Source organism: Sciurus vulgaris, assembly GCF_902686455.1.
Source record: "Sciurus vulgaris genome assembly, chromosome: 2".
Lineage (NCBI taxonomy): Eukaryota > Metazoa > Chordata > Mammalia > Rodentia > Sciuridae > Sciurus > Sciurus vulgaris.
The window spans coordinates 157607830-157620274 of NC_136462.1; the positions used below are offsets into that span (position 1 = coordinate 157607830).

Genomic DNA, 12445 nt, shown 5'->3' on the forward strand with positions numbered 1-12445 from the left:
GAAATTCAGAGTCCCAGATTTTCAGCTCAGAGGGGCGCTAAGGGACATACTTACCCGGCGTTTGGGGGGAAAGGGCCAAGGCGGGGTAGGACCCCCTCCCTCCCAAGCTGGCCATGTGGCAGCTGAAAGAGCCATCGAAGCCCAAGTGTGTTTGCGCTCATACCCAATTTATTGCCGCTGAACATATGGCCAATATTTTGACTCACGTCAGTCGGGCAAGGAAAACAAACAGAGCGCGCGCGGCGCAGGGAGCTGCCCCCTCCGCTGGGGCTGCGCTGCAACCGCGGGGCCCGAGGCGGGAGGGTGGGGCCGCCGGGCCGGGAGCCGGGAGCCGGGAGCCAGGAGGGGAGGGCTCTCCGCCAGCGCAGCCACAGCCGAGCGTCCGCCGTTCGGCAGCCGCCGGCGGCTGGAGATAAAGAGCGGCCGGGAACCTGCGCGCTGACCGAGGCGGGGCTCCCGCGGCGCAGCCGCGCTCCAGGTGAGCCCCCGGCTTGCGCGCGTTTCCGTTGTGTGTGTTCCCCGAGCGCCTGGAACCTCAGTGGAACCGTGTGGAGAAGATGGGGGAACCCGGGCGCCACCTCTCGCTGTCAGGCACCTACTGCCCCTGCCCCAGCCCGGGCACGGGTATCGGCAGCCGCCGGGGACAGGAATGCGCTCAGCGCACCGTCCACGAGGCGGACCATCAGAGAGGAATCTCGGGGCACCGCCGTCCCCGCCGGATTTGTCAGGTTTCGGGGTCCCCTCTGCGACCCTCTGGCCTGACCGTTTCTCTGGCGGCTCCTGACTCGGCTTGGTCCCCAAGCTACGGAGTCAGGAAGCAGCAGGTGGGCAAATGCTAGGCGTCTGAAGTCCTCCCCTGACTTCGCTGGTCCCTGGGGGGAGGGGCCACTCCTAGAGAGAAATTCGCCCCCCACCCCAGTCACACCTACAGTCGGAAAAGTTTTGCTTGTCAGCGAGGCCAGGCTCTCCTGCCGAGAACCTTGCGACCCGGCTGGGGAAAGCCGGACTGCCCCGGGGGGTTGGGCAGGTGCGGAGGACATAGAGGAAGAGGAGGAGGGAAGCGCGCGGCGCCCAGAGCCACCCCCGCCCTCCCGGAGCCCAGCGGACCCTCAAGCCCCGCCCGAGAGGGCACGCAGTGAGGGGAAGGGCGCAGTAGGAGGGGGGTCCGGGTAGGTGGAGGACTAGATAAAGACGCGCCTTGAAATGCGGCGGGGCTGTTGCTGAATCGCCGGGGAGTGGGAGGCAGAGAGGGCGCAACGCGCGCCTTGGCAGCCTCCTCCCCACTACCCGGTGCCGGATGCTCCTCAGTTGCCAGGACCGCTGTAAGGAAGGGCCAGCCTTACACTTCTACCTGGTAAGTTACCCTGTGCGCCGTGGAGGGTTTGGGATTGGGGGTTAAAGCAGAGGCAAAAGTCCTAGGATAATTTGTAGATGGCGCCTAGCGGAGGAAGGGGATTTTCTTCAGGAGGAACAGGAACCGGAGCGGGGTGGGGGGCGTTGAGGAGCTGGAAGACTGGAAGACAAGTGGTAGAGGAGTCTCAGGTCAGAAGGACCAGTGAGGGTTGAGGGTTGGAGCTGTAGGAAGCAGTTACTGGAAAGGAGACCTAAATCTGAGGTTTGCGGAGTGAGTGCCGCCCGGGCCGCGCCCGGTCCTGGACAGTTCTCGTTTGCGACAGTAGAGATCGCCAGAGGATCAAAAATGAACCTATGTGGGGTCTGCTGAAGTCTGGTCTCGGAGGGGCGCCCCCTTGGTTCCAGACCCCACTTCCCGGACACACACACACACACACACACACACACACACACACGCACAAATGTTACAAGAAGGCCCTTCCACGCGCCTCTCGCTCCTTCCCCTCTTTGGTGGCACTTAGGGTGTGTTTAGAGAACAGGTATAGACCTTTGGTACCCAGATTAAAGAAATAAGAGACAGATTCCCCAGGCACCCCCTTTTCTTGTCCTAGGGGAGCCCCAGCGTTCCTTGTCCTTGCGAGCCCCAGCCCTTAGCCCAGGCAGAGAGCGTGGCTTCCTTAGGCCTCGCTTGAATACATAGCATATGAGCCCGTTTGGCCCAGCTTTAAGTGCGGAATGCTAACCGGTTAGGAGAGGCTGCTTGTTTTCCAAAGTCTTGCGGTAATGATTTTGTCACGTGTTAAGAAGTAAATTCAGATAAGAAAGTGCTTTGAGCACTCTGTTTCCCAGAGAAACCCAAATCTCCTGCATTGAAAACGCCTTTATCAGGGGAAGGTCGGGCTTGGCTGGAAGAACGTTCCTGAAGGCAACACTGACGATGCGTAATCTCATTGTAACATATTTAATCATTAGAGCAGCGCGAACGAATAAAGCACAGGGGTTCGCCCCGGGGGACATAGCTTTTGGTTCCCCCAATAAACTAGTGATAATGGATTGCCTGGAACAGGCTCCTTTGGCCCGAGGGGGGCTTAAAGCTACGTTTTAAAAGACAATATTGGAGGGAGGCTGGTTCCATTTTGTAGAACCCCTAGAGCCACATTTCTTGTTCAATTTAACATCCATGAAAGTTAAACGGCTTTTCTTGCCTCTTATTTTATTGGATGAATTTTCAAAGATCTCATTACAGTGCATTTATCAAAGTCCTAACATATGCCCACAGGGTCTTGTGCCCACACAATGAGGCTGATTAATAGAAAGAGAAATCCTAATTTCTATTACAATTTCCGTCCTCAGGAGATATTTTCCTTTGGAGGTGGGGTGCTTCCTTTGGAAGCAGATAATTGGGAAAGTGTTGTATATTTCACTTTGAAAAAGAATATGGAAGAGGCACCTATTTAGATGCCTTCCTCCTGAACCCACAAGTAAATTGCTGCAGGACTCCAGGCTCACAGATCCCAAGATCATTTCTTCTCTCCATGGCTTCACAGGATTCCTGCCACTGTGGAAAAAGTGGAGGGATGAGCTTTTCCTGAGACACATAATCAGAACTCAGTCTCTGGACTTGGAAAACTTATTTAACCAACACCTTCTTGGTGACTTGGGATTATCTGTGTAAGAGGCATTCATTCTTCCCCTCCTGGTATTTAAAAGTTAATACCACAATGTGGACCAAAGGTAGGGCAGGGACTTATCTGGGGCTTTGACCCCAGAATAAATTGAGGTTTTCTTTCCGTTCAGACTAACTTTCTGATTCATCTGACCTGTGGCTAATGAAGAAATGGGGTACTTTCCTGCCAAAGATCTGCCCAGTCATGGCCTGGCCTTTCCAAAGTTGCCATCCACACAGATTTAGCCCCCACCCCCCACCCAGTTATCCCACAGGAGGCAGGATTTCCAGTGACCTCAGTATCCTTCTACCACAGACAGAAGGGAAGACCAAAATTGAAGCTGGCTGGCCAGGGACAAAACTGACTTACAGTTTTCTAAGTCAGGAAAGATCTCTGTGTGGGGTGTTACTCTTAGGTCACATGCTTTGATTTCTTTTACTAGAGCTGACACAGCTCCAGCTGCCCCACATGAAACCAAAGCCACCTTATGCCATTTTGGAGATTGGCATCTTTTAGGTGATCATCTTTATCATGATACTCATGGATCAGAATGGGCAACGTTTTCCTTCCCTGTTGATATCAAGTGCATATCACATTCCCAGTGACAAACCCGAGGTAAAATAAACCTTCCCCCTCCAACAAAACCTTTGTGTCCTCACAGTTAATCCTCACTGAAGCAGGAAGGTGCAACATGCTTTGTTTCCCGGGTGAATGAAGACTCCACCTTGGCACTAACCAGACAATATACTACTCCACTTGAGATGGGATGTGCAGGGAGCCTGAGAGCTCAGCCACATACTATACCAGGAAAGGAGTTTCTTTTCAGTCCTTTTCATTCCAAAAGAAAAAGAACTGAAATGAAGTCAAACACATTAGTTCTTCTGAATAAAAAAAAAAAAAGACCTAGTGTTTTTAATGATTGAAAGTGTTTTGTGTGTGAGGAGGGTGGGGGTGCCACCTAGGGCTGCTAAAGCATTGAACCACTCAAGGTCAACCCCTCCTTCAAACTGGGTCCCCAAGATTCCCCCGCTAGGACTTTTTCTGCTCTTAAATCCCCTGGAGGATGTACCTACCCAGCAAGTTTTCATCAGCCTAAAAGAAGAAGATGTGAGCCCAGTGTCCCAAGAGGCCCTTAAAACCAAGAACAGAGATTGGGGGGAGAGGGTTAGACACCATCCAGAGGATGCCCACTTCAACCATAGGCACACTAAGAGCAGCACCAATTCATGGGCAGAGGCCTCTTCCCAGTTTCCTAAAGTGTCTCTGTTGCCTTGTTTGCTCCTGTTTAGGGTTCAACTCCCCACCTCCACCCCACCCAACAGGGGGCCTAAAGCCTTGGGTGTGGGGAAGTGAAAAGCCCACAAGGCAGGACACATCAGTGCCGTCCCAAGCTCTGATCCCCGAGAAGGCCGTCTGTTTGAGCTACCTGGGAAAGTAAACAGGTAAACACTGGGCTGAGCTAGAGGGCCACTTGTCATGAAGTGGGGCCACTTACCCTGTGTACATTCACCTCCCCTCCCGGGCCCCCTGCAATTGTTCATCTCTTCCTTGCCGGCTCCAGCCTCCAGAGCTGGAGCTTTAGTCTGCCCCAAACCCAGAACAGCAGAAGTGGACCAAGAGCTCCAAGGAGCCTCCAAAGAAGATTCTCCTCTAGCCTCCAGGGAGAATTTCTCTTCCTTCACTCACCAGCCTATGACTCATATTGCACCCATCATAAACTTAGCAAGACTGAACAGAGTTAGTGATATGTACTGAACCTGGGGCCCCAATGCAGAAAATTAAGGCCAGCGATGGGGAGGGCTACAGCAATTGGGGTGACCCCATCAAAAGAGCATGTCGTTCTGGACACAGATGCTGGGAGAATCTCTCTGTAGCTTAGGGCATGCTGGGTTCAGAACATTTGGCACCCACCTCAATTTCCCCAAGTTTGTGGCACAGAAGGCCCACTGCAGAGCTCATGAGTTTCTCCGGAAGATTACAGCTAAGCCCTAACCCAAACCGGATTGAACCCAGGAAATTGTCTTCTCCTGGCCTCCAGATAGAACCTGGAAAGAGTTTACTAAAGAATTCTGAAATGGGGGACAACCACGTAGAATTGAAACTGGTACGAGCGGACGCTGATGTATTTAGGTGAGGCGTTAATAAATAATTTTCTCCCGGCGGGGAAGGGGCGCAGGACTAGGGCCTCTCAAACTGGTTGGTGTGCGGGAGATCCCAGGTTCCAAAAGGCCCGGATGTGGTGCTGGGTGGCGGGGATGGGGCGTGGGAGACGCCTCTTGGTGAGTCTTCAGGGTGCAATCCCCTGTTTAATTTGGGCCGAAGAGATGCGTTTAGCGCCCGGACCTCTGCTCTTCTAGCCGCAATCTCGGCCCACCAAATCCAGGAGACCTTGGAGTAAACTCCGGGCTTGGGACTTGCCCCCGGCCGCCAGCTGGGCCCGCGCTGACGTCCACAGGCTGTTCCAGGGGGACTTGAATTTTATGATCTTCCTCTAACAAGCCCAGTTTCTCCCCTTCAATTATGGGCCTCCCAGTGGTCTCCCTGGGCCTTTTCAATTGCAAATGTTAAAGCTTTGGAAGAGGACGCGGGAACCGCACCGGCGGGATGGGGAAAATGGACTCGCCATGTCCCTGGAGAGACTCGGAGCTGTATGGATTCAGTAGGGCAGGGAGCTGCGACTGCAGGCAAGGCCAGAGCCCTCTCCTGCTCGCTCGCGCTCTCTCTCTCTCTCTCTCTCTCTCTCTCTCTCTCTCTCTCTCTCTCTCTCTCTCTCTCTCTCTCTCTCTCTCTCTCTCTCTCTCGCCTCCCCGTTGCCCCAAGATCCGGAGAAGGGAAAAACGGGTGTACCACCTGGGGCGAGGGTGGAGGGGAAGGAGATACCAACTGACTGCCTGCGCGCGCAGGGAAAAGTGTAGGCCTGCAGGTGCTCGGGAATGGGGACTTTGGGAGCTAAGATGCCTAGGGTTTTGGTTAGCTGAGGCCAAAGGGCAGGCCCTGTTGCAAACCAGACCTTTGTGAACTGACATGGGGACTTCCGTCTCAGGGCACCTATGTCAGCATTCCCTCCCGTGATTAATTCCCAGAAGGCTGGATTCCCGTAGGAAAACAGTTGTCTCTCAGGTGCTCTGCGCACCTTGCAAGCTCCCAGGGGAGAGGGGAGGAGACCTAGTCAACAGCTGCACTGACTGTATCGAAAAGAAAGCCCCGCTATGCTGGGAGAAGGAAGGAAGAAGTTGGAAACTACAGGGAACTAAGTAGTTCCAAGCCCAGGAAATGAGCAGGCCCTGGAAGACAGGGGCAACACCACCACCACCACCACCACCACCACCAAGATGGTTCTGGGCTCTGGAGATTGTGTGTGTGTGTGTGTGTGTGTGTGTGTGTGTGTGTGTGTGTGTGTGTGATATTTTTATAAGGGACACTTCCTGTCAAAGGACCCCTTTCCCACTCAACCCAAGAATTAGCCTGGCCCTACCAGGCTTCATTCTGGCCCCAGACCCCAATCCTGGAGGCAATCCTAGTGCCCAAGAAAGCTTCTCTCCCTTAGGACAGAGGGATAAGAGGAGGGACAAAAGGAGGGTCTTTTCTGCAATGCTTGGGTTGAGGAACTTTTTCTTGCCAGTTATTTATTTAGGAGCCAAGTAACAATGGCCCCAGGCAGGCCCACCCCCTCCCCTGTGTCCAAACTCGGTGGTGCTTCCCCGACTCCAGGAAAACCGATTTCCCTCCTCCAACCGGACAGAGCAGTGAGCTCCCACGTGAAAGGGGGAAGGGAGAGGCAACAGGCAGGGAGGCTGAGAAAGACAGAGACTGGAAAGGGAGGGGGAACACGAAAAGTAAAAGGTTTGAGGAACACGATTCAAACCAGTTTTTAATTCTTGCGGGAGGAAAAAGGGGGCGAAAGGAGAAAAGAAAAAGTAGGAGGAGAAAAAGGAATCGGGGAGCGTCGACATGAAGGGGTTTCCTTAATATTGTGGACGGATTCAGAAATGAATGAAGAGATAGTCCATTGAAAAGGGTTGAATACCATGACAACTAGGAACAACCTTAGATTTATTCCAAACAGTTAGGACACATTGAAAGAGAGCGTCAATCATGTATTATTTCGCCACTGAAATAAATGCAAAAACCGAGCCGGGACAAAGGCTTCCAACGGGAGCGGGACATTTGTCTACATTTCGCTCATTGTCCGCAGCTTAGCAATCGGTTTGTATTTGTGTTTGCCCGGGTCCGACCACCCAGGACGCGCCGACGAGGGGCTCGCTCCAACCTGGGCCATTGTCACCCACGTCACATACTGGGGGCGAGGCAGCGAGGGCTGCAGAAAGCCGAGGAACCGCTCCGAGAGAGGCGCCCTCACCCGGCGCTGGCAACCCGGGGGTGGCGGGGGGCGCCGCGGCGGCCGAAGCAGCTGCGCGGAAGAAGGACCTGGCGTCCGCGCACTCTGCTTCGCCCGTGTTAGCTAAGGCTGCCCAGGCTGCCGGCAGTGGGGGAAGAGAGACCCGGACCCTTGAAAGCAATCGTCACCCCTTCTCGCCCCTAGGTACAGTTCCTTCCAGACGTTCCTGTGGGGAGAACAAGCATATTGTAGCAAACCTCCTCCTCTCCCCCCTCCCCAAATTTAAACTGGAACCAGGGTCACTAAGAGAGGAATGACCTTTTCCACCCTGGCGCGGAGGAGTAGGCTTGTCCTGGGAAAGTTCAGTTCTTAGGTCGGAAAGTTAACACTAACCTAATGCAAACTGGGAACCCAGAGCGCGTCCTCGGAATGCACCCCGCTCCCCGGGACATCCAGAAGAAATTAAAGGACTTTTGTGGGGAATAGAAAACTCCGAAGATAACTCAGCATCATCCGCCCATCCTGGGACCCCTCCCCTGTGGCTTTCTGAGTCTTCACCCAGGTTGAAGCACAAGCTTCCCCCGCCCCCGCCACAATCCCGCCTGCTTCTCTCCTGCAGCTCCACCTTTAGTTGAAGACTGGAGAGGGAGGGGTTCGAAGAGACCAGGATAATAGAGAGCAGGAAAGGAGCGGGTCGTCTGCCCTTTCCCTCTACTCAGAATAAGCAGCCTGCGGAGGCCAAAGGCGGCAGGGCCTGGGTCCGAATCCGGCCAGAGTCAAAGCTCCTAACTCCCACCCCGCCCTTCCCTCGACCGCCCGCAAAGCAGAAAGTGAACTACGTGTCCTCTGCTGCCGCAAAGAAATGAGGAGTGGGGGGAGTGAAGGAAATAAATGAGCCTTTAGCAAATAAAGGGCGGCTGGGGTGGGGGTGGTCCTTGGTGGTGGCTTTGGCCGGCCCTGAGCCTAGCCCTCTGCTGGGTTTTGAGCTCTTTCGCGTTTAACTAGAATCAATTACTTGCCTTGTCATTTCTAGTACTCATCCTTAAGCCTCAACCAAAATATTGACCTAGGAGGCTTACAGAAGTTGGGTTCTTGCCATTTGAACCGGATCTTGTTTAGGGAACCACCAGCAAGGAAAAGGAGAGATTTCCGCGACTCTGCCTTCGCCCCCTCCCCCTTTTCCAAAGACTCCACAAATCTCCAATTTTCCGGCTGGGGGTGTTGCGGGCGGCGGGGAGGTAGGAACTGGGGAATGTTAAAGAGAATATTTTCCCTCCTCTTCCCGGTTTCTGTTTTGGTCCTCCCCCACCCCCCTTCTTTTTTAAGATGCAATTTGTTAAAACGGCCCTTTCAAGTGTGTGGACTCGCGAGCGACGCGGTGGTCCTTTGTATGTAAATACTGAAGGGAAAAAAAAAAAAGGCTCTCCCGGTCTTTGCAATTAATTGACACGTTACACCTCTCATCTTGCTCTAGAGGGCCGTTGGCTGGGAGCGCGGAGCTCCCCAAAACCCACAATTTCACATCTGCAAATACTGTCTTCATCCACTTGACTCCCAAGACCCGCCCACACGTGGCCAACCTTTGCGTTTTTAATGTCTCTTCCCCTTTTTCCACCCTTCTCTCACTCCCTCTCTTACTCCCCCTCCCTCCCTCTGTTTCCCTCCCTCCCTCTTTCTCCCCCTCCCCCCCTCCCCAGGTTCGTGAGTGGAGCCCAGCCTTATATGGACTGATCGCTCGGGCAATGGCCCATTTTTTCCTCGCCACCAGCCGCCACCGCGCGCGGAGCGGCCGCTGGAGCCCAAGCTGACGCCGCCTTGGCACCTCTCCTGGAGTTACAAACTAAGGCCGGGCCGGCGCTCGGCGCGCAGGCAGCCCAGCTCCCTGCGTTCATTTCCGCGTGCTTCCAGAGAAGACAGAGGCTCTGAGTTGGGCTTTCTTTTCCCCCTCCCTTTACCCACTGATTCTTTCTCTTTTTTAAAAAAAATAATAATTACCTCAATAATTAAAGCCCATCCCCCTCCCCTCCCCCAATCCCTCCCCCCAACCCCCTCCCTCGCCCGCCAGGGCTGGGGAGCGCCACGAATTGACCAAGTGAAGCTACAACTTTGCGGCATAAATTGCGGGGTCCTGAACCATGTCGCTGACCAACACAAAGACGGGGTTTTCGGTCAAGGACATCTTGGACCTGCCGGATACCAACGATGAGGAGGGCTCGGTGGCCGAGGGACCGGAAGAGGAGAGCGAGGGGCCCGAGCCCGCCAAGAGGGCTGGGCCCCTGGGGCAGGGCGCCCTGGACGCGGTGCAGAGCCTGCCCCTGAAGAGCCCTTTCTACGACAGCAGCGACAACCCGTATACACGCTGGCTGGCCAGCACTGAGGGCCTCCAGTACTCCCGTAAGTAGTGAAACTTGGCTGCTTCGGCTGTGACAGCCTCCATTCCTGTGGCTGTAGCCCGGGCTGGACGCTGGGAGTAAAGGGGGAAAGAAGCCAAATCTCCGATCCTTCCCCCTGGGTTCCTAGATAGATTTTTTTAACATTTGTTTGGGTTGCCCTCTTTCCTCCTGGTCAAGCCCCCTTAGTCTCTGCAAAAGACTTGCTCTCAATATTTTTTTTTCAACATGAGAAATTAAGGAGGCAGAGGAGAAAGGAAATGCCTCCCAAGGGCTGGTTGCAGATGTCAACCGAGACAGATAGCTTGGGTCCTAGACCCCAGACTCCAACCGCCGGGAGGGACTGGCCTGACATACTGGAACTAGCCAGTGAGCCTGGTCCGGCTGCGGGTAGAGGGTGGGGGAGGCTTGGGGTGGCCTGGGTATAAGTAGCTCACCCTGCCCCCTGTGTGATCATAGAGGACGCTTTGTGCAGTGCAGGGGGTGTCGAGAAAGACCGAAAGCAAAAAAGAGAGAGAGAGAGAGAGAAAGAGAGAAAGAAAGCCCCCAAAACCTGCCTTAAATGGCCGAGACGATCAATGCTGGGATTGTGGGGGGTTTCTCTTAAAAATCTGCCCACGTCTCTACAGAGAGGAAACAGCTCAAGGGGGCCGGAGCCCTTAACCCGCAATGATCTCCCACGCACCCCCCGCGATTCGCACCCACACAGTGCGAATCCCTACAACCGCAAATTCCAAGCCCCTACTCCTACAGATTTTCCCCTTTACCCTGGAAGACCCCGACGGCGTTCTCAGGCGTGGCGCAGGGTGGGGATCACCGCAGAGGCAGCAGCGCTGGGCCGCAGAGAGCCGAGGGCCAAAGGCCCACGGAGGAACAAGGTGCTCTAGCTCTGGCCCAGGCGACGCGCAGCCTCCAGGCGCCTGACTCGCTTCTCTCCCCTCCAGTGCACGGGTTGGCGGCGGGAGCGCCCCCACAAGACTCAAGCTCCAAGTCCCCGGAGCCCTCGGCTGACGAGTCACCGGACAATGACAAGGAGACCCCGGGCGGCGGGGGGGACGCAGGCAAGAAGCGGAAGCGGCGGGTGCTCTTCTCCAAGGCGCAAACCTACGAGTTGGAGCGGCGCTTCCGGCAGCAGCGGTACCTGTCGGCTCCGGAGCGCGAGCACCTGGCCAGTCTCATCCGCCTCACGCCCACGCAGGTAAAGATCTGGTTCCAGAACCACCGCTACAAGATGAAGCGCGCCCGGGCGGAGAAAGGTATGGAGGTGACACCCCTGCCCTCGCCTCGCCGGGTGGCCGTGCCCGTCTTAGTCAGAGACGGCAAGCCGTGCCACGCGCTCAAAGCCCAGGACCTGGCAGCTGCCACCTTCCAGGCAGGCATCCCCTTTTCGGCCTACAGCGCGCAGTCACTGCAGCACATGCAGTACAACGCCCAGTACAGCTCGGCCAGCACCCCCCAGTACCCGACAGCACACCCCCTTGTCCAGGCCCAGCAGTGGACTTGGTGAGCACCGCCCCTCGGAGACTCGCGGCCCTAGGCCCAGGCCCCACCCCGGCGACTGCGGCGGCGGCGGCGAGGAGGACTTGGTCCGTATGGTGGTTATTATTATTATTATAATTATTATTATAGAGTCGAGTTGACTCTCGGCTCCGTTGGGGAGGCGCCGGGAGGTTGCCTGCGACTCCTTGAAGTGGCAGATTCCATCCACCCGACTCTGCCCCCATCTTTCTCTCCTTTGAACCTTGGAGAGGGTTGAACTTTAAGCCGTGTTTACAGAATGTTTGCGCAGCTTCGCTTCTTTGCCTCTCCCTGGGGGGAACCAAACCATCCCAGCGTTAAAGTCATCACTTGAAAATGAGAAAAAGAGCGAACCCCCACCCCGCTTTCGTGAATTTTGTAAAATATGTTTGTGTGAGTAGCGATATTGTCAGCAGTCTTCTAAAGCAAGTGGAGAACACTTTAAAAATATAGAGAATTTTTTATAAGAAAATGCTACATATTTATGGCCATGTAAACGTTCTGACAACTGGTGGCAGATTTCGCTTTTCGTTGTAAATATCGGTGGTGATTGTTGCCAAAATGACTTTCAGGATGGGCTTGCAGGCCCAACTCCTTTCTTGGTGGTTTATTTTGGTTTGGTTATGTTTGGATTACTCCTGTTTTCTTTTTTGCTTTTTAAAAACATTTTGTTCAGTGCAAACATTTTTCAAATATGAAAAAGAAAAAAAATGTGTAGGCGACAAGCCTTCTGCCCCATTTTCCGGGTCCTGAGCCCCGGAAGTTGGAGCTCAGCAGTTCCGCGCGGTTCCCCAAGAGCGCCGGGCGCTGAAAGCTTTCGATTTTTTAAGTAATTTTAATAAAAATCCTGTGTTAAAAAACAAACAAACAAACAAGCCCAGATTTCCCGTTTGTCTGACTTTGTCGCCCTGCACCGGGCCAGAGGCCTTGGACAAGTAACCAGGTCTGGCCGCCCGCAGCGCTTGCTTGCACCGCTTCTGCTTCTCCAGGCTAGGAGGCCAGGGGTGCCAGAGCGCTGATGCTCCCAGGACAGGCCTCATCCGGACTGACCTGCCGGACCAGGCGCCTAGAACTCGGGGCCGAAGTGGGAGCGCTCAGCCTCCAGCCTGCAAAAGGCTGGCCCAAAGTCTGGGGTGGCCCTGCCTCTCTTGGGTCTCTTTCCCGGCTTCTTGCTTGTG

General features: G+C 54.8%; 1 protein-coding gene across 5 annotated transcripts; it reads left to right on the forward strand.

Annotated features, from left to right (window-relative positions):
* Nucleotides 1–384: 384 nt before the first annotated feature.
* Nucleotides 385–12151, forward strand: NKX2-2 (NK2 homeobox 2). 5 transcript variants are annotated; one of them, XM_079126171.1, is made up of 5 exons: nucleotides 423–478; nucleotides 1309–1354; nucleotides 4310–4462; nucleotides 9057–9753; nucleotides 10694–12151. In XM_079126171.1, exons 4-5 carry the CDS (start codon nucleotides 9495–9497, stop codon nucleotides 11254–11256), a joined length of 822 nt encoding a protein of 273 aa, XP_078982297.1. In that variant the 5' UTR covers nucleotides 423–478; nucleotides 1309–1354; nucleotides 4310–4462; nucleotides 9057–9494; the 3' UTR covers nucleotides 11257–12151. The 5 variants fall into 5 exon arrangements, with proteins under 5 accessions (XP_078982298.1, XP_078982300.1, XP_078982297.1 ...); XM_079126174.1 differs by lacking the exon at nucleotides 1309–1354 and having other exon boundaries at nucleotides 415–478; nucleotides 9425–9753; XM_079126173.1 differs by lacking the exon at nucleotides 423–478 and having other exon boundaries at nucleotides 1206–1354; nucleotides 9425–9753.
* The last annotated feature ends 294 nt before the right edge of the window (nucleotides 12152–12445 follow it).

Coding starts and splice junctions, on each gene's coding strand:
- NKX2-2 (XM_079126172.1), top strand. CDS start 9,495: ATGTCGCTGACCAACACAAAGACGGGGTTTTCGGTCAAGGACATCTTG. Junction 9,754..10,693: donor TGAGGGCCTCCAGTACTCCC/GTAAGTAGTGAA, acceptor TCTCCCCTCCAG/TGCACGGGTTGGCGGCGGGA.